General features: G+C 39.8%; 1 protein-coding gene and 1 long non-coding RNA gene across 10 annotated transcripts in view; both read left to right on the forward strand.

The window, feature by feature from the left end:
- adgrb1a (adhesion G protein-coupled receptor B1a) overlaps positions 1–20,604 on the forward strand; it is a 219,712-nt gene that overhangs the window by 46,917 nt on the left and 152,191 nt on the right. For all 9 annotated transcript variants that reach the window (XM_085472900.1, XM_085472895.1, XM_085472892.1 and 6 more), the window contains exon 2: positions 3,515–4,418. In XM_085472900.1, coding sequence (XP_085329026.1) covers positions 3,683–4,418 — 736 coding nt within the window. In that variant the 5' untranslated portion in view covers positions 3,515–3,682. The remainder of the gene's footprint in view (positions 1–3,514; positions 4,419–20,604) is intronic.
- On the forward strand, positions 17,419–18,615 carry LOC146697956 (uncharacterized). The gene is made up of 2 exons (XR_014922949.1): positions 17,419–17,483; positions 17,849–18,615. It is a non-coding gene; the product is annotated as an uncharacterized LOC146697956 (long non-coding RNA).

Raw genomic sequence — 20,604 nt, forward strand, 5'->3', positions numbered from 1 at the left:
TTCTCCTTTTTTAAAAAGAATCGATAAAGAATCGAATCGTTAAACAGAATCGAAAATGGAATCGTAATCATGAAAATCTTATCAATACCCATCCCTAGTAATGAGGGGAGTTTTGACATGAACAGGCAGCTGTGCATTGGGTAATAAGATTTGTTAAGAGCAGGAGGAGTTGGAAAAATGGGTGGGTGAATGAGGGGTTGGAGAAAGAAGAGGTGGAGCTGTCAATACCAGGTCTTTATCCTCCATTAAACGTTGATTTAATTCACTCATGTCAGGTTTGTCTAGTGAAAGAGATTGGTGAAATTAGAGAGCCACCAGGATGAGACAGGAAAAAACAAGGTGAAACAGGACAAGGTGTGAGCAACGGCAAGATGAAAGGAGACTAGAAGAATCACTGCACCAGAGGAGCACCATTTAGTTATAAATCTTTTAACATCCATAAAAAGGCTAAAAAAAGAACCCCAATTACTAATAGTAAATCTTCAGTAATTTTAAAGATTGATATTTTGCCAAATCAGAGGGTTGTTTTTTTTAATTTACACCCTTGAACTCAACTTTGAAAAAACTTATCTCAAATGTTCTGTTCAAAGGAATGCTGACAAATGTAGGAAAGTCCAGTATGTCACGAGTGACAATCCAAGAATACAGATTGCAGTAGCCACGGATGAACAATGATTAGCAACATAAAGTTTTTAAGGGTGTTCATATGCTGTTAATATACAGAAATTTCTGCTATTTCAGGATTTGGAGAAATGCCTACTTTTTAAAATTGGCTTCTCTTCCTCTTTTGGAACTAAAAAAAAACAGATGTAAGGGAGTGTGGTCATTTTGTGTGGTTAAATCAGCTTATTGTATCTCTCCTAATTTAACGGGCAGCTATAAAGTTGCTACACAAAGCATTTAAAATACACCATGAAATATAAAAGCATTTCTTTTTCTTCTGTACAAATCATCATCTTCATCATTTATTTACTACAGTGATCTGAGATCTGTGAAGTTCCAAAGCTGTTCGGAGTGGCTTCATTTTTATCGTCAAAGAAAAAATGCTCTTGTTTGACAATGCCAGCTGTATAGGTTGATTATGGTTTGCTTAATTAACATTGCTTGGAAATGAAACTCCATTCTGTAGAGACACTACAGACCGCTTTCTAAATTTTCTGTTTAGATTGTGTTTCATTTGTTATAATAGCTCATCTTTATTGAGTCCCAACAGCTTACTGTATCTTTAATGCTATCCCACTTCAAGCCTCCCTATAGACAAACACAGACACACACAGGTCATTTTGACTAGCACAGGTTTCACATTGTGCTAGTTTCCTTGGCTACACTAAACAAAATTGCTGTCAGGATCTCTCTATGTGAAATCCATATTGAGGTCCACGACAGAGATCCAGTTGTGCCTGCTATCAATTTATAGTGCCATATTTACCTTGTTGTTGTTTGAATTTACATCTGAGAAATTGGTTCTCATTATCTTAAGTCTGTGATTTTGCAACTGCTATGTATGCATCCAGACAGGGCGCAAAATGCCAGCTACACTCAAGAACACCAGGGCCAGCGCAGATTTTGGCACAAAACATCTGAATGGAGTCACCCAGCTTTGAAATAAAATGTTTGAACAGATAAAACCAAGATGCACTTGTGCCAGAATGATAGAGAAAAGTATGGAGAAGGAAAAGAACACACATTGAGCCAAAGCATTACACATTGCCTCCACCATGTTTAACAGGTAATCTTATGGGCATGGGCATTCATGGCTGCCAGTGGAACAGTGCTATGCTACTGCTGATAGAAGTAGTGGGATAAATTCTGAAGTGTACAGGGTTACACTTTCTGCTGAAGTTCAGACAAATCAGATGGCATTTTATAGTGCAAATGGATTACGACCCAAAGAGCAACCCAAGAGTTTCTCAGTCACACGATCTCAGTCAAGCAGAGCGTGCTTTTCAGTTACTGATGACAAAACTGAAACCCACAAACAAGCAGCAGCAGCATCTAAAAGCGGCTTCAGTAAGGACCTGGCAGAACATTTCAAGGGAGGAAACAGCATTTGGTGATGTCCGTGATTTCCAGACTTCAGGCAGTCATTGCCAAGGATTTTCATCCATTTAAACCAATCCTTACATGCAAATCTATGTTCATTTGTCCAGTTACTGTTGAAGTTCTGAAAATGGAGGACTATCTTTAAAAATAGTTTTAATTCCTAAATCCTTAAAACATGACTTTTGTTAAACCCCTTGAATTAAAGTTGAAGGTTTGCTGTTTAATTGCATATTGACATTTGATTTAAAATCCACTTTGGTGATATAGAGGCAAAATAAAATGTAAGAAAAAGAAAAAATTGTCATTTTCCATGGATCTAAACTATAGCCACAAAAATACCACAATAGGTTTATATTCATTGTGTTTCAGAAAGCAGAATATTGCCAATAGTGTTGCCTTTTCTTTTTATAGTTTTTATAATAAAATTTTGAATATTTGCTGGGTCAGTCTGGGGGTTTATGACAAACAGCAACTGCTTTCCTTTTGACTGCTAGAACACAAAATACCGTGAAATGTATATGAAAGTTTTTGCAACTTACACTTGAAGGTTGCCGAACACATTTCTATCACTTTCTTCAAACTTCTATCAGTTGAACCTGTTTTCGTCATGTCTTCATGTTATTGTGTTGTTTCTTTGTTCAGATCTCCCTTGAACATTCTGCCTTTTGTTTTTCATAGAACACCTTAAACAATGGATTCAACAATTTCCTATAAAGCACCCATTTGAAGTTAATTTGTTCACTCAGCTGAAACGATTTAATTTTCACTACAAGAGGAATAAAGCAATGTAAATCTGAATGATGCCGTTTACCATTCTAAAGCTGTTTTCCACATCACAGCATGTCAATATGGTAGTACTGATCTTTAACTACTAAAAGCAGCAAAGCTACTCAGTGAAACGCAGTCCTTCATATAATGTAAAAAAAGACAGACAGAGAGAGAGAGAGAGAGAAGAGTTTAAAAGAAGAAATGGGTCAAAAGTGGAATACACTCCAAAGTGTCTCAGACAGCAATACATAAGGTAATTGTTCTGGCTTTAATAAGCAAACACAAGTACAAGTAGTGATCATAGCATTTCTGTCTGTTGCTGGGCCCTGATAAAGTGGATTAATGAATGACTGCAGGTGTTGACTTTTTTGTAATTAATAGTCTTATAATTGGACAAATTAATGTGCTGCCGGATGAAATATGGGAGCAGACATATGAGGAAAACAGTTGTCTCTCAGGAGGAGACCAATTTGAACTCACATAATGAAGAAAAACTTAAACTAAATCACAGCTTCCCTCCTTCCATCTGCTGCTGTTCGTCTTCTTGTTTGTCTACAGAGCCCAAGTCACCACAGTCGTTCTCATTTTGCAGCATAAACAATAATAGCTGAGTGAGATTTCTCATCATGCAGATAAACAGAATAAGTATAATCCAGTACCATTGTGTGATCAGATTTATATCTTGTCCTTTCTCTGTTTGCAGGTTCCTGTGACTCTCAGGGTCGACTGACGCAGCCATGGGCCAGTTACTGCGTTTTTGAAAGAATCTATACTCCCCCTCCTCTTCCTTCTTCTTTCCTCACCACACTGAGCTGGAAGTTGACTCATCCACAGTCAGAGAGAGGTGTCTCCTTCTATTTATCCACACACCATGACAAGCATTCTTCTTCTGGTTCCTGGCCAGGCAAGGTGGCCACTCCCAATGCTATTCTTGCATATTGCCCTTTTTCTGCTGATGAGGGGTTGTTGTCATGCAGCCCCCTCTGGCCCAGAGTCTGATTTGTGTTCCACAGTAGTCCAAAGCCGCTTTTTTGGCTTTTTCCTGTCTTCTTCAGTGTTTCCCGCCGTGCCTTGTTCCTGGACCCTACAGAACCCCGATCCACGACGCTACACAATCTTCATCAAAGTGACTAAACCCACTCAGCACTGTATGGCGCAGCAGCTTCGCACATTCCAGTATGATTCCTTCCTGGAGACTACACGCACCTACCTGGGCATGGAGAGTTTTGATGAAGTTGTGAGGCTTTGTGATACATCTGCGCCTGTGGCCTTCCTGGAGGCTGGGAAACAGTTCCTACAAATGAGGAAAGGACATCCTAGGGCTGATATGGCAATCACAGAGGGAAATGGAGATTTCAAGACAGAGTATCTGGTGGTGGGGAAGCGCAACCCTAGCATGGCAGCCTGTCAGATGCTGTGCCAGTGGCTTGAGGACTGTTTAACCTCCAGTACATCCAACAGACCCTGTGGCATCATGCAGACTCCATGTTTATGCTGGGACCAGCCACCACTACTGAGTGAGGGTGATAGCTGCTATCACAATGGAGTTTATCTTGAAAACTGTTTACCCAGTGTGAAAGAGAGTGGAAAAGATGTTGAGATAAATGGTAAGTAGAAATGCGTTCGCGGTTGTTTTTGCTAAAAGTATTTGATTGCCGTTGATTCACTGTTAAAATATCAACTGCATCTCTTCCCAAAAAATCCCTGCCTTCCTGTAAAATGAGGAGAAACAAGGAATGCTTTCAACAAACTATTTGCACTAGATTGGTCTGTGGCTGAACCTCAGTAGGTCATCAGTGGTGTTTAACATCCCTCCAAAGTAATGGAGAGTGACATCAAAATGACATCTTCAGTGGCAATCAAGCTGGAGAAAATATGTATTATTTGTGAAAAGTGAGAACAATTGTCCTCGAGTGCACTGGCTATAGAAGGGAGAAAGAGGCAAATGGAAGGTTTAAGGTGTCATCTGATGTAAGCAAGATCTGTGACCTTGCACCATATTTCATCCTTCTGCGGTCCAGAAAGAGACATTTGATCGGCCTCCAGGAAGCTTTTGGGAACAGAGGAGAATCAAGTGGTGCTGATACTGGATAGCTTTGAGGATACTCAGAGCTGGGGGGAGGGGGAGCAAAGAGGAAGAGAGATGGAGAGAAAGACAAAAATGCATTGGGCTGGCTGAGGGCCTGTGGCTTGAAGTGTAATTGTCTGCTGCTTGAACCCAGTCCCCCCCCCTCCCCCAGCAGACAGGATGTGGCCTGACATCTCTATCCCGGCTTCATCAGGACTATGGCCAGAGGGATGGAACATTTCTCACCCCCTCCATTTCAACCCCCTAACCTTTCCTCCATCTATCTCTCTTTTTTCTCTGTTCCCTCACTTACTTTTCCTAATCAGCCTGTGGCCTTATTTCCTTGGCCCTCCTCCTCCCACTTCTCCTCTGAGCCACCATTGCTGCCTCCCCATCTTTCCCTCCCCAGGCTGATAGTGGGCTGATACTGAGCCAGTCGTGGGAAGCCAACCAAGCAGAGAAGATGTTGTGGTGGGTATCTCGTGCCTTATCCTCCTCCAGTCTCCGAAGCAGCTAATATCCCCTTGCCGCTCCAGCCTCCTCTTCGCTAGTTATCATCCTTATATAATCCTGCTTATGGTGCTCATCAGTGGGGTGTGGGCTGTTTGTGCCTTAAGGTGTGAAAAATAAAAAATAAATATAACATCCACTGTTGGCTTCTGTGGCGATAAAGAAGGACACATTACGGCTTTTCTCCCTGTTTGCTTCAGCCCATCCTGGCAAAGCATCTCATAGATGATAATCCTATGTTCAGAGTGAAAGAGTGACATTGGAACTGTGTGAGACCTCAAATGGAGGAGGCAAGCAGTCTGTGAATATTTGGTTGGATTGGTGACTGGTAGAGTGAATTGGAAGATGAAGATAAAGAGTGGCTGGGGAGATGTAATAGATTCTGTGTGAAAAGGTCGGACTGTCAGATGGTTATGGCCAACTGCGCAGCAAAGAGGGGACCAGAGGGGTGATGGCTGTGAATGATGGATGAAGGAAAGACAATAGGCATAGAGATGAGAGAGAGAGGTTAGGGGAGGATAAAGGAAAGTATAGAGGCTGAGAGGTGAGCTGAGAGGTGAGATATTTGAGATGGACGAGGCTTGATTAGGATAAATGTTGTTTGCAGTTAGACCTTTGTAGTCTCAGGACCCTCAGTAACCAAAGACTTCCTAGATTATAATCTGTGTTCCAGCTTCCTTCACTCCCTCTCTGCAGGTGTGTGGAAGGTCCTGTCCAGCAGCACACAAGCTTTGCTCATGTCTAGCGGATGGATCCTAGATGAGGAGTTTGGCTTCTTATAGAGGGTTCTGAAGCATTTCCTTGTCCTCATACAGCCATAAGCATAAAAGGTCACCAAAGTAAAACTACAAAGAAAAAGGGAATTTATCTGATTGTCCTGGTAGCTTGTAATCCTTTAATTCTTGTAAATTAAAAATTTATGCAAAGCCCAGCTCTTTGCAGTGTTTGAGAGCTGTTATCTGCTGCCTCCTATGGGTAGCTGTACAATCTCAGTGTGTGCTGTTCGCAGTCAAAACATAATCCAACATTGCACATTGCATTTTACCTCGCAGAGTTACTGTTTAGTGGTACTGCAGGAAATAGCTTATTTATTGTGTAGTTAAGCAGAAGGCAGAAGGTGGGTGTGGAATTCATCAGATTTTCATCAGGGGAGGTTTGTATTTCGATACAAATGCAAATGATGATTGCCTTGAAGTTAAATTTAGTATAAGTAAGAATAATCTTACCCCACTTTTAACCCTTACTGCCCTAGAAGCAGCAAACTCTTATTAAAACACAACTGTACAATAAAAAACACAAGTCTCACACCTTAATTGTTACATATCTGCATTTCACAGATTTGCCAGTAAAAAAAAAAGGTAGTTATCGATCTTCAGACAACAGCGATTCCTAAAAATTTGGGTTTGAAATATAAACCAAAAGATAATGCACTAATCAGCATAGCTTATAAACCCATATTATCATCACAATAGAAAATACAAAAAATATGAAATGTTTAAACTTGGATATTTAACTGTCTTGAAAAATATGACAGCAACCTGTCTGAAAATAGTTGGCACAAAAGACTGGAAAAATAAGTGCTATTAAAAAGAAAAAAGCTGATGGAAATTCTTCTTGTCAATTAGGTTAACTAGCAACAGGTCAATAGCAAAAAGAGCATCTCTGAGAGGGAGAGTTTCTCTGCAGTAAAGACAACGAATTAAATTTAATAGATATTTCACTACAGTTGAACACATGCAGTTTGTTGCAATGAATTTCAACAAACTGTATCTAAAACAGTTTGTGGAACAATTTCATAATTCTGTTCATACTAACAGTAATGTAAAATTGTGATGACTTTGATCATGAAAATCTGGAAGAATCTCTGTGTGCTAAGGACAAATCAAATTTTAAATCTTATTTTTAGAAAACATAGATCCTGTGTTGTTTTCAGTGCTCAATTCAAAAGTCTGCATCACTGATTCATAGCAGAAGAGTCCAGGCGCCAAAATGAGCTAAACAACAGGTTGGGCAAAGTGTTTTCCTTCAGCCCAATCTGCTGTATATGTGTTAAATAAAATATGGGTTTCTGAGATGTGCAAACTCTACACTCTACTTCGATTTACATTTTGCATACAGTCCTAACTTTTTTGGAATTGATGTTTTATTTGGCAGGTTGTAAGACTTTTATTTAGGAAAAGGTGGCTCAGCGGTCACGTTTCTACACATCAAGTTTTATATAGGACACCCTTTCTAAGCAGCTGCTTATGAAGTCACTTTGCTACTTCCCTCACCTTTCATGCTGTATCTGTCATTGTGTCTGGTGTTACTGGTGGCTGCTCTGCTCTGTGTTGCTGTTCCCTCCCTGACTTTGGCTTTCTATGTATGCATATGAGAAGGTGGGGCATTATCAGAACAAAGCAATGCCACCAAATATATATTATTGCATCACTGCAGACTATAACGATGTTAGTTTTAATCTGGAAACTTTCTCTACGCCATTTCCAAAATCGTTTATGTAGTCATTCTTATCCAGGCTCTTTTTGTGGATGTGTATGTGGCCATTTTTCTCTCCTTATTTTTCATCGTCCTAGCCTTTGTCCTGCATTCAAAGCTTGATTTGGTTGACTACATTTGAACAGGGGGAAACAACCATAAATCACCAAATCTGCTCCAGATGTGGGCTGTAATTCAGTGGTTTCAAAATGAAAAGATGCATTAATGAATGTTTTTGTCATCTTGATGCCACCCTCTATGGTGTGGATCAGATTCAGGAACTGTGAGATTAATGGACTGTGAGCCGCCCATCCGACTGTACTGGGCTTTCACTGGGACTGTTTTGTTTTTTGTCATATGTATGCTGTTGGTCTCATTTGAAAGAGGCTATAATAAAAAAAGGGTGTGATTAATGATCGTTTTAAAGATGTTTAAAGAAAAGATTAACAAGGAAATTGCAGAAGCGAGTGCTATTGATGCCTCTTTTTATTTGTGCATTCAACTCCCATCGATAGTTCCTTCTGTTCAAACTCGATGACAAATGAGTGTGGCTGGCCTCTAGCAATCACACTACTATGTCAACACTATCATTAATAGAAAGCTCTTAAACTGTAGTGACTGGGATGTGGCCTTTTGATCCAGAGTAGAAAGGATGTCAATCTGAGAGAGTCTCACTTTCCCTGTGACCATGAATATTGGTATGAGGTATGAGCTTCCTCAGTTTAGAGAGAAAATGTTATTCTGAAATCTAAATGTCCTAACACAGGAACGGTTAGGAGTCTGTGTTTTACACATAGGAAACTTGCTGCTTCTGCACTATGTGAGAAATCCTCAACCTTTAAGATGAGAGGACTGATGACTTCAGGGCTATTTTTGGAATGTTGTAATATTCAAGCGGTCAAAGTTAAAGGTTTTGCAACAAAAATGATGCCTGTCGGTAGCTTCACTGCAGTGATATTGTCCCTGAAATTCCATTTTGGTAGAACTCCAATAAGTGGTTGTGCATGTGTGGTGGCAGTGTGAAAGGATTCATTTGTTAGCCCTCAGTGGACAGCAGGGGAGGCAGTGAGTGATTAAAGGATGTATTGGAGCGATGTGAAGAGATGAGAAAGCACATGACTCAATTTGAACAAAAGAGACACATTTGAGAAAGTGCCAGAAGTGCCCAATAAAGTTAACTGAAGGGAAGGACAACAAAGGCAAGTCCTCTGTGATGCCATGTGATCATCTGAGTCGTGACCTTGGTTGCACATCATGCACTCTCACTTTCAGCTTTTCAATTTTCAAGCGTGAAATATTTAATAAAGCAGAAAGGCTTGAAAAATAACCAAACAAGGACACGGTGTCACAGATGGAAAGCACTCTGCACCAAGACACAGAGAGGTGGCTCAGTCACAGTGTAACCCAACTGAAAATGTTCAGGTCTGAAATCAATATTACAGAACATCTTAATACAATCAATCATCAATTTATCCACGCAATGTTATGCTAGATCTGAAAATGAATTATTCAAAAGTTGCATTTCTTCTTAGAATTCATCAAAAACCATTACTGTGGATGGATCTGCTTCAAGGCACGTGTTTTGTTACAATGCTAGTGTGTACTGATGTAACTATTGCAACTCGAACTCTCTTGCAGTCACTTGTGCACTTGATCATGTTAAACAAATGTTAAATAAATCAATCTGTCCTTCCTCACTACTGGGTAATACCATAGTAATTACTAATGTTGGTTGCACTGGTGAAACGTGAGGGACATTTTACTAAGGATTAGTAAGTAGATTTGTGCATTTGTCAGCTTTATCGGTCTGTCTTCTTCTCTGGACTAAAACTTTCAGCTGCATAAATATCCATAAAATTAACTGTTTACATTTTGTTCCCCCCCAAAAAGTCCTGTTTGATGTTCTCCAAGATTCAGAGGTTGGGGATGGGGGTTGTCACCAATAATGAAACACTCCTCATAAATCATTTACTCAGCTTAGGGGCACAGATGGCCTTGAGCCGATTTCAGCTGTCATACAGTCAGATGCAGACTACAACCCAGAAAGGTTTGTCAGTCTGTCACTGGGAAAAATTAGTTACAAAAAACTCATAAATGTCCGCTCCAACGTTATCAGTGACGACTCTGTTTTATCTCTCCTTGCTGTCTCTGGGTAGACTGAGAGGTGCTTACCACTTTTAACCAGGAGTATTTTCCAGATAATTGTATTTTCTTTCAGTTGAAGTGTAAGGTATTTGTATATGGAAAAATACCAAGCGTGAGTAGCTGTAATAAACGTGTATGGTTTATATTTACATTGGCCCGATAAATCCATTGGTAGCTGATCCCTACCAGCTAGAGATCAGATGGGTTAACAGATGATGTCCAAAGGCAGTAATAAAGATTACTGCATTCATATAACAAGTTGACAGAAGTGAAATCAGACTCGAAACTTTTTTTCTTTTTTTTTTTCTTTTTTGCCCTTTCCTTTTTTTAAGTTTACTGCTTCAACTGCCAGAATCACCAACTCATCAATTCCACAACTCTTATCACACCCTAATCACTGCTGTCTGGTGTATTGATTGTGATGGATGGCTAAAGAAATAATAAAAGGCCAGAATGTCTAAAAAAGTGACAACATGTGGACACAAAGTGAAGAAGAAATACCTTTGGAGCCTCCTGCTTGGCACTTTTTTCTTCTGTTGCTGGCAGGCCGGCTGTGGGTTAGGAAGATGAATGTGAGCGCTGTGTCTGTGCCTCTGCATGCTTCTGCGTGGCTGAAGCACATTGTTGCTAACCTAAGGGATTTCCAGCCCACCTCCATAGGAGCAGCGAGGAATTCTAAAGCAGAGATAATGCATTAACTCTTCTTTACACCCATATTCATTAATGCATACATCTGTGCATGCACTTGTGTGTTGCATAAAGCATGCAAACACACATTCATGGTGAAACGTCTCGCCAGAAAATGGCACCTTGTGACTGGGTGTGGGTGGCTGACTGCGACAGAGGGTAATGGTGATTTTGTGTATCTGTGTGACAATGAGTGGAGAATGAGGTGTGGTGTTCTCTACAGGGGCGCCGTGTGGGTAGGAATAAACTGAAACGAGATGGCAGAGAAATGCTGTGTTCTGGTGTAGAGGTTGTTCTACCTGCAGAAAGCCCCAAGTTGGTTTGAGAGTGTTTTCTTATGGACTGAGGGAAGGGAACGTGATTAGACAAACATGTTGAAATTGCTTTCACTTCTTTAATAGCAGGTATAAGGACAGTGGTGCAGTGCAAGGGGTTGGTCACCACATTTATTTCTGAACTGTTTAATATTCATCAACAAACTACTTTGCAGTAGGATTACATTGCATTTTAGTTCAGCAACAAGCTAAACAAGCAAGTTTCAGAAACTACAAGATTTCAAATGAATACTGCTAGTAATAAAGTATTATCCTTTCTGCTGTAAGATTTCCAAATAGGTATGCAAATATAATGCTTAACAGATTTATTAGCCCACCACCCAGTATAGGTTTATGACACAGTAGGCCTGATAATTACCCAAATATTTTGTTATGTTTCTGTAATGGTTGATCCACCAGTGAATCAAAGTTATAGTTCTCATTCTAAAATATAATTATTGTTGTTATTCAGAAAAAAACAGAAAAAATAGTAAAGCACATTATAATTTTTTGATTAGGGTTCCAAAATACATTTAATTACTTTCATTACTGAACAATAAATAAATAAATAAATAGTTTTGCTGTTTGAATCTTATGCTTGATTCATTTCCATCTTCTCACTGGAACAACAAATTTTTATTTTGAGCCAAAAATGTTTGAGTTTAGTTGTTTTTACTATAAATGGCCTAACAAGCTGTTAAGCACTGTAGGTGAAAAAATCTAACCTAATCATACTGAAGGCCTAAATAGTTCAGTGTGAAGAGGTCAAGTCTGGTCAGTTTGGTTGACAATTCTAACCAAAGTATGTTGAAGTGTTATAACATCTGGAATTCATCAAGTTGGAAAGATTGAGGAGTGTTGAGTATCTGGTATGATTGCAGCTTTACTGCTTTGCTTTCTGTTAAAGAGCTGCTAGATCATCATATACTGCTGCTGCAGGGATGGTGACAGTATGAAACAGGCCAGCATAAATGCTGGAGCCATCACAAAATATGTAACTGTACAGAATAGAATAGAATAGAACTGACCTTTATTGGCATGTACATTGAAATTGTGGGTAACCTGGATTAATTAAATATCTGGCCTTTAAACCTCCCATGTCTGTGACCACAACACTTATTTTATAAACATGTTGGTTAGCAAACATTACCTCTGATTATTAGCAGGATAAAGACTCTTTATCTCTTTATTTGAATATGAGTTCAGCTCTGTAGCTCCCAGTGCTGAAAGTCTAAAGCAAATACATAAAGGGTTACTGTGAAGTTGGCAATGTGATGTACAGTAAAGTGCAGCAGTAACTCTTACAAACGTATCTACTCTCTGCTCAGTATTTCAGCTGAACTCCTAGTTTTTGTATACCGAAATGGAAAAACCTACAGAAGAACTGCAAGGGCAAAAAAAAAAGACTTTATTTGGAATGAAACAACTTAAGGAAACTGTTTGCCCTGAGACGGTAAACAGACTGTTAACTTTATAAAATTGTTTTTGTCGTTAACATTAATTTGATTTTATTTATCTTCCACCTCTGATGTTAGGCACAGCTTTGAAAAAATTACCTCAATAACTACAAATGCAGCTGTTACAGAGCTGGTTTTATTGGTTGTTTTTCTAATATTTTCTAATAAGATAGTAATTTAATAATGCTAATTAATAATTCACTCTTATTGCCTGTTCTTATCTTCAACATTATGCTGCTCTGTTGTTTGTTAATTGCCCCTTGGGGATAAATAAAGTCTTCTGATTCTGATTCTGATTCTAATGTAAACCACAGAATAATCAACACTATAGTCCTTTTGCTGAATAAAGACTTAATTCAATAGTGAATGATATTCTGACTGTGCATCCTTTTTTTTTTTTAATTTTTGAGGGGTATTTAATAATTTAGGCTAACTGATGAATTTAGAGTGAAAAGCCAAAGCTCATCCCCTTGAAACTGATCAGAGTAGGACACATGAGATTCACCACAGTGAGATCATTACCATCAGTACAGTGAGTACATCAGATATCTTTCCTGTAAATCTGTGCTCCTCTCAGCCTTCACTTCAAAACTATGCACTTCATTTCATTAACTATTCATCTATATCTTTTACTGATATAATAGCTAATACAATAGGTCATTTTTATAATTATAGTAGCTCTCATTATATTGAAGACAGTGAGAAATCTGAGGTAGTTTTTAAAAAAAATTTTTTTTATCCAACATAGCTGCAAAGGAGTTAAATTGGGTTTGGGACTTTTAATTGGATCTAAAACATCAGCTGATGTCAGTTTTTGCTGTCAGTTCCTGTGAGCTGAAGAACTTTCCTTCAAGGGTCACCACTTAAAGTGTTCTCAGATTGGACTGCAAAATTCTGACTCATACAAAAGAAACTGAGAGAAAGAACAAGAAAAATAGAAGTAATAAAATCCTTTAAAATAAGCGATTTTTAGACTAACTCTATACAGAGATTCTAACCTTAGTATAGCAAGTTAATAATTATCTGAACAGATAGTCGATTGTTCATTTTCTTAATCACTTTCAGGGCCACTTCAGGGCCACATGGTGCCTATCTGTGATTGGATGAGATAGGTTGACAGCCTATGGCAGTGCCACCACAGACAGACAATGTTCATACCTATGGCCAGTTCTCAGCAAGAGAGTTCCAGGTTCAAACCCTCTGGCCTCTATGTTACAGCCTGTGATAGACGAGCAGTCTGTCCGTGGTAGCCTCTCATCCACTGATGCTTGAGATAGGCTCTGGTCCCGCCGCAATCCTGAGTTGGATGGATGGAACTACTGGACTGATTGCCATTTCACTTTGGCTATCTCTGTTGCCCAGAGGATGATTTGATGATTCTGTGATCTTCCTGCCTTTTGCTCTGGTGCTATCACACAATGAGCCTGATTTGTGTGTTTGGGTTTTATTTTTGTTTTTTTGCTAAATGTCTCTTTTAGATGTCCCTATTGCCAGTCTTGGCAGCCGGGGGCCAGTCCGCCAGGGCCTCCGCTCCTGGCCGCCACCCGGCACACAATGCACCCGACCCCTTTGGCGCCTCCTGTGGGTGGTGGGCCTGCGGGAGGATGGGCCCATGTCTCCTCTTCGGGCTGTGCCCGGCCGGGCCCCATGGACTAAGGCCCGGCCACCAGATGCTCGCCCTCGGGCACCCTCCCCGGGCCTGGCTCCCCGGTAACCTTATCCCGGGCAGGGTAAACTGTTCCCTTGATATTCTTTTCATAAGGGTCTTCTGAATCGCTCTTTGTCTGGTCCCTCACCCAGGACCAATTTGCCATGGGAGACCCTACCAGGGGGCAAAAGCCCCCAGACAACATAGCCCCTGGGATCCCTGGGACACACAAACCCCTCCACCACGATAAGGTAGCGATTCAAGGAGGAGCAGGATGCTTATCCTTGGGGCAGGATGAGTTCCTGCCCCAAGTGGAGGAGTTCGAGTATCTCGGGGTCTTGTTCGCAAGGGATGGGAGAAGGGAGCCGGAGATCGACAGATGGATCGGGGCTGCAGCTGCAGTAATGCAGACGCTGCACCGGTTCGTCGTGGTGAAGAGGGAGCTGAGTGTAAAAGCGAAGCTCTCAATTTACCGGTCGATCTACGTCCCTACCCTCACCTATGGTCACGAGCTGTGGGTAGTGACCTAAAGAACGAGATCGCGGATACAAGCGGCAGAAATGAGCTTCCTCCGAAGGGTGGCTGGCCTCTCCCTTAGAGATAGGGTGAGAAGTTCGGCCATCCGGGAGGGGCTCAGAGTAGAGCAGCTGCTGCTCCACATCGAAAGGAGCCAGCTGAGGTGGTTCGGGCATCTGACAAGGATGCCCCCTGGGCGCCTCCTGGGTGAGGTGTTCCAGGCATGTCCCACCGGGAGGAGGCCCCGGGGCAGACCCAGGACACGCTGGAGAGATTATATCTCTCGGCTGGCCTGGGAACGCCTTGGTATTCCCCCGGATAAGCTGGAGGAGGTGGCTGGGGAGAGGGAGGTCTGGGCCTCTTTGCTTAGGCTGCTGCCCCTGCGACCCGGCCTCGGATAAAGCGGATGAAGATGGATGGTCTCTTTTAGATTAATTTCCATTTAATCTAACCAGTCCCCTCAGTTTTGTGGATAAACCTGTTTGCAACATCTTTTTTTTTTTTTTTTTACATGTTTGCAGTATTTTTTTTTACTGTAACTCGAAACTGTCAAATAAGTCAAATAAGACACTGATGAAAAGCTAAAACCAAATCACTTTCCCTGTTGGTTTCTCTCCTTCCCTCTTGTGGAGAGAGCGCTAACTAAACAGGTACTCTTTTCCTTGCCTATAAAAATGAGGATTCACACTAAGCTAAAATCATATGAGTACAATTCTGACTCTCATATTTATACCACACATGCATCTACACTGAAAAAAGTCTAACATGCAGTCATTCATTCAATCTAATAAGTGCCATTCAAAACAGAATAAAATCATTGATTTGATTGTGAAACCCTTTCTTTTTGCATTTTAAAATACCACTTTTGATTTGGATGAAACTAAATATCTGTACAAAGGACACAACGCAAAGTTTTTGATTTCTCTCAAAACATATATTTCTTTTCATGTTGAACAGATAATATCTTTAATTTGAGTCAAAGTGATTTGCACTTGAACACGCCCACCAGAAATAGACCGGGACCCATTTTTATTCTGCATGGCTGCTGGAAACATCATGTCACATCTTTGATTAATTTCATCTGAAAATAAACGTAAGTAAAGCCAAGTGTGTTACAAAAGCTTTTATTACCAAAATTGCAGAAAATAACCCTATTTAAGCTGGGTCGACAGCCACCCCCAATTTTTGCATGATTGTAGCTGCTAGCTACAAGCTAGCTAGCTATCCGGCGCGACGGTAGAACTGGTTACCAGCAACCGACCATCACAGTCGGGAATGCAAGTTAGGCAAAAAGCCGTTTTTTACCAGTATACTAACTAACTACCTAGCGTTACCACGATGCATCGGTGGTGGATACAGCTAGCTAGCATAAGTTCATAGTTCATAACATTCATAGTATAACTCCGTGCTCCGCTTCGTTTGAATTTTTCTGGTGAGCTCGCGGTTTCTAGACACAAGCTTGTGTTTGTGCGCGCACGTTTGTCTCTGTCTCTCTTCATATAAATATCTGTGTGTTGATGGCCAGGACCTTCGAATTCAGGAGGAAAGAGGTTGTGGATAAGAAGCCTGACATCAAGAACCTCTTGGAAAGATGGCCAGGTCTATTTCAGATGGAAGAGGTATAACTTTAACTTTTTTATACTAATGCCTTTTATCATAGTTTGGAAATTGGAATTATGTTTTGACTTTTTCTTGTTGGAAGTTGGTCTTTAAAAAAATGTATTGTACACTGTCTACTCATGTACAGATTAATGCAGAGTTTCTGCGGGTTACTGCAGTTCCCCTGCTAACCAGATTCATGGTCCAGCTGGACAAGCACTCCCCACAGCTACTTAAAATAATCAGAAAGAAAGGAGGGACAACCAAAGCAAAAACTGCCATAATCCTAGAGTTTCTTGATCAGGTAGGGTGTATATAATTAACTATTAACATGACAGTTAGCATTTTAACCGCTGTATCTAATGAGAATTTGTATCCTGTTACAGTTTTATTTTGGTAACGTCAGTGATTATGGCTGTGACCTTTTAAAATGTTGAAAGGAAGTGTGGGCTTTGTTCTTGAATGAATGAAGAGATTTATTGTCATTATACAAGTACAGAGCACAACTACAACAAAATTTATTTTGGAGACACATTTTCACTCTCACTCGCCAGATACACATACATATATACGTATAAACTTTTATTTAGGGACAAGAAAGCATATGCCGCTTTTACACCGACAGAACACGGTGTGGCTCAGTTCGCTTTAGCCCCCTGCGGACGCTTTTCCACCGCCTTTACACCTGATTGGCCCGGGTGTGTGTGGTGCCCACGTGATGTGATATAGAAGCGCTCCCACAAAAGGCTTTAAAAAAAAACTCCCAGCAACCATACTCCATTGACTTTGGACCATGGCCACTTCCTCCACAAGAACCAAAAATCAAACCAATCAAAATGAACCACAGACGGAGCAAAGTACAAAAACACACATATATTGCGATTGTTGTTGTTCTTCGGGCTGTGACGTTGCGGACAAAGACTTTTGCACACGACTTTTCATAGCCAGATGGGTTCACCCCTGTTCCCAGTTACGTCTGCTTTATGTTTCCACCACAACAAGCGAGTTCATCTGCGCTAAACTGAACTGCTCTCAAGCGCACCGTGCCGATTTGTCGGTGGAAAAGGGGCATTAGTCACCTCATGAGGATAGAGAGGTGAAAAAAAATTCCTCTCACGCAGCATACTCTCCATATTGCATAGTAACAATTTTAACTGTTCCTGCAGGATGCTGATGCATGGAGGGAGTGTATACTTAAATCTCTCATTATCTACCTTGGAGAACGTGTTGAGGACTTGATAAAAGAATACACGGTATGTCCATATCTGTTCTGTCTCTACATGAGATGCAGTCTCTTGATGTAAATTTGACAACTCTGCTATTAAATGCAGTGATTAATGTAGGACAGCAATGATTAATCAACTCATCAAGTTAATATCTTAGGGTTCTGTATTGTTTTCTTTTTTTTTTCTTGGGCTTTGTGGAACATTTATGAAAATGTTCCGCCATTGATTTAATTTAATGATTATGCAATTCACAATCTGATTAGTCAAATAATTGTTCTAATAGTCTGTGACCAAACAACTATCAAAATAGTAGTTATTATGGTCAAAGATTTATCAGGTGTGCCAGACTTCAGTTCTTCACTTGTACATTTTGTTCCATATTTTACCTCAAGATATCCCAGAAAGATGAAGCTGAGGAAGAGCTGCAGAGTACCACCATGGCACTCTTCGTCTTCAGGGACAACTCAAGCCTCCTACATCAGCCTCGAGACATCGGGATAATCATTGATGGTGTGGAAGTCCTGAATGAGTTGCCTTCTGTGGCAGCTGGAGTGGCAAAGGTCTTTGGACTCTGTTATGCTCTTAATATGGAATATCCACGAGGATTCAGGTTCACCTTTGAGGCTCTTCAAAAGATTATGATGGAGCTTGACTTTAACAAGATGACCTCTAAGATTCGCATTTGCATGCATGTGTGCATGTGTATGTGCACATGCATGTGTATGTGCGTGTGCATGTGTGCTTGGTTATTTTTCTTGGTTGGCCTGCAGTGATATTCTACATTCAAAAATTATAAGAACACCCATTTGAAAGGGAGATTTAAGTTGATTTCATTGATACATGTGTAGATTTTTTTTTTTTACATTGTACAGGCACAGTGCACATATAAACATTTTTGAGTACTGGCAAATTGGTTTAAAAAGAGTTTTTATAATGGTTTTATGCCAGTTTTAGACAGGTTGCAGTTTTAGACAGGTTGCAGGTTTTATACCAGTTCTAAAAAGATTGCAGGTTTTATACTGGTTTTCAAAAGGTTGCAGGTTTTATAAAACAAACATTTCTCTAATCATTTCTGCCGTAGCACTAAATCTGTATATTACTAATCCTCTCTATTGATTATAGTTAAAATGGTTTGGAACAATAAATAATTTAGAAATAATTGGTTGGCCAACTGTCTTTTTTATAGGAAATGCAGAGCATTTTTGAACTGAAATAAAATGAAATGTAAAAAATATAGTTTGAATATATGTAAATCAATTACCTGGCTTCAACACAAACATATTAGTTCATGTTAATTTGGTTCGATGTGAATACATTAGGTTGGTTAAATTTCAATATATTAGCTTGGTTCAATAATTAAAATATGGTTCTATGTAAAAAAATCAATTTGGATCAATGCAAAATTTAAAGTTTCAGTCAAGTCTAGTAATATTGTTTATATCAACATAAAAGTATCAGGTCATATCAAGTGACTCATTTTGGATTCTATGAAGTCAAATATTTTGGATGTGACAATTGGACATCATTTTTTTTAATTTGAATAGGGTTATTCTTTTTACAGTGTATTAGAAGGCTAAGGCTGTCTCTATTTTCCTTTGTTCAGTTTTAAATTATTTTAATACTGACTCATATCCATTCAGTAAATGCACAAGCCCAATAGGCCACTGTGTAAAATGTGCAAAATATAAATAATGTAAATAAAAAATGCAATGAACATAGAAGACATATCAAATGTTTAAAGCGAGAAAAGCATAGACCATTTTAAGAAAAATATTTGATCATGATCTAGTTGTTTTCATTTAGACTTTTTTTTATTAGGGTCATATACTTTACAGTATCTGTAAAATTGTATATTACAAAGTTATAAAAGCAATGCTCATGATATACTTAATGTCGCCTGACATATGAAAGAATTATTCTGAATGTTTTCTTCACAATGTAGAATTAAAACTATTGATTTAACACTGGTGTTGGATCAGTACTCATTAGATACTCTGAGTATTTTTTCTTAAATATCACCAAAGAGTTCTGATGCTTAAACCTATAAACACTGATTAAAACTGAAGGTAAACAGTGTAAGGAGAATCTAAGTGGAAGTAATTCCCATACAGGACATGAACTACAGTCTGCTTCTTAAGTGATATAGTGAGTAGGCATGTATACAAATTAAATGAAATCCATGTCTATACTTGTGGTTACAGATTTAGCTCAGAAGCTGACACTCCCAGCCATTACTAAAGTAGCAGTTTTAAAGTTCAGGGCAGTAACCCAGCTGCTCGTGAAGTTTCTGGCCTTTACCAGCTCCACCTATTCTTTATCAAAGGACTCACTTGCCCTTAAATTCAGCATGAAGCAACTTGAAGAATTGTCTGTCTCTTTCCTCGGGGCTCCTCATCAGTGGATGTCCTGTCTCAGGTCTGTCTTCACAAAGCCAGAGGGTTTATTAAACATTCATGCTTTAATTAAGCAATTTTACCGCTGATACTTATGGGGTGATGATAAAAGCTCTGCTCCAGGATGGAGCTGTGTGTGCGTGTGTGTATGTGTGTGTGTGCACAAAAAAATTGTCCTGGTAAGGCCATTAATTTCCTGCCATATGGAAAATTGTGAGGATTAGAGAAAAGACAAGCTGAACTATTTTCATTTGCCCCAACAGCCATGTGTGACTGAGTGGGAATAGTGAGCCGGTGATGTTAGGAAGTGATAGGGATCCCTGTCCATTCTGACAGGCAGCACAGCTACTCTTTCTCTATTTTCTCTTCTCTATTTTACACTTCATCTCACTTTTTTTCTTCTTTCTTTTTTTTAGAAATCCGTTAGTCCATTAGATTTGAAACCCCTTTTCTGCCTCAGCGAAGTACTCTATTATTGAGAGACTGTTGTATCTTCAAAGGGTGAAATTGTGCGTGTGTGTATATGTGTGTGTGTGAATGAGGTAGAAAATAGAGAATTAGAGTGTGTCTTCATGTTGCCAGTCTCCTTGGCTGTGAGGACATTTAATGCTAGTCTAACTGTCTTGCTGTCGTTCTTCAGATTTGATAACTTGGACAATGAAGATGAATTACCTCGGATCTCGCTGCAGTGTACGGGTTTACTGCTCCTGTGCACCAGAGCTGGATGAATCTGTGTGTGTGTGTGTGTGTGTGTG

This window comes from Copadichromis virginalis, linkage group LG11 (assembly GCF_057382275.1).
Source record: "Copadichromis virginalis isolate Kocher_CV1m ecotype Utaka linkage group LG11, C_Virginalis_male_GT1.1, whole genome shotgun sequence".
In the NCBI taxonomy this organism is placed as follows: domain Eukaryota; kingdom Metazoa; phylum Chordata; class Actinopteri; order Cichliformes; family Cichlidae; genus Copadichromis; species Copadichromis virginalis.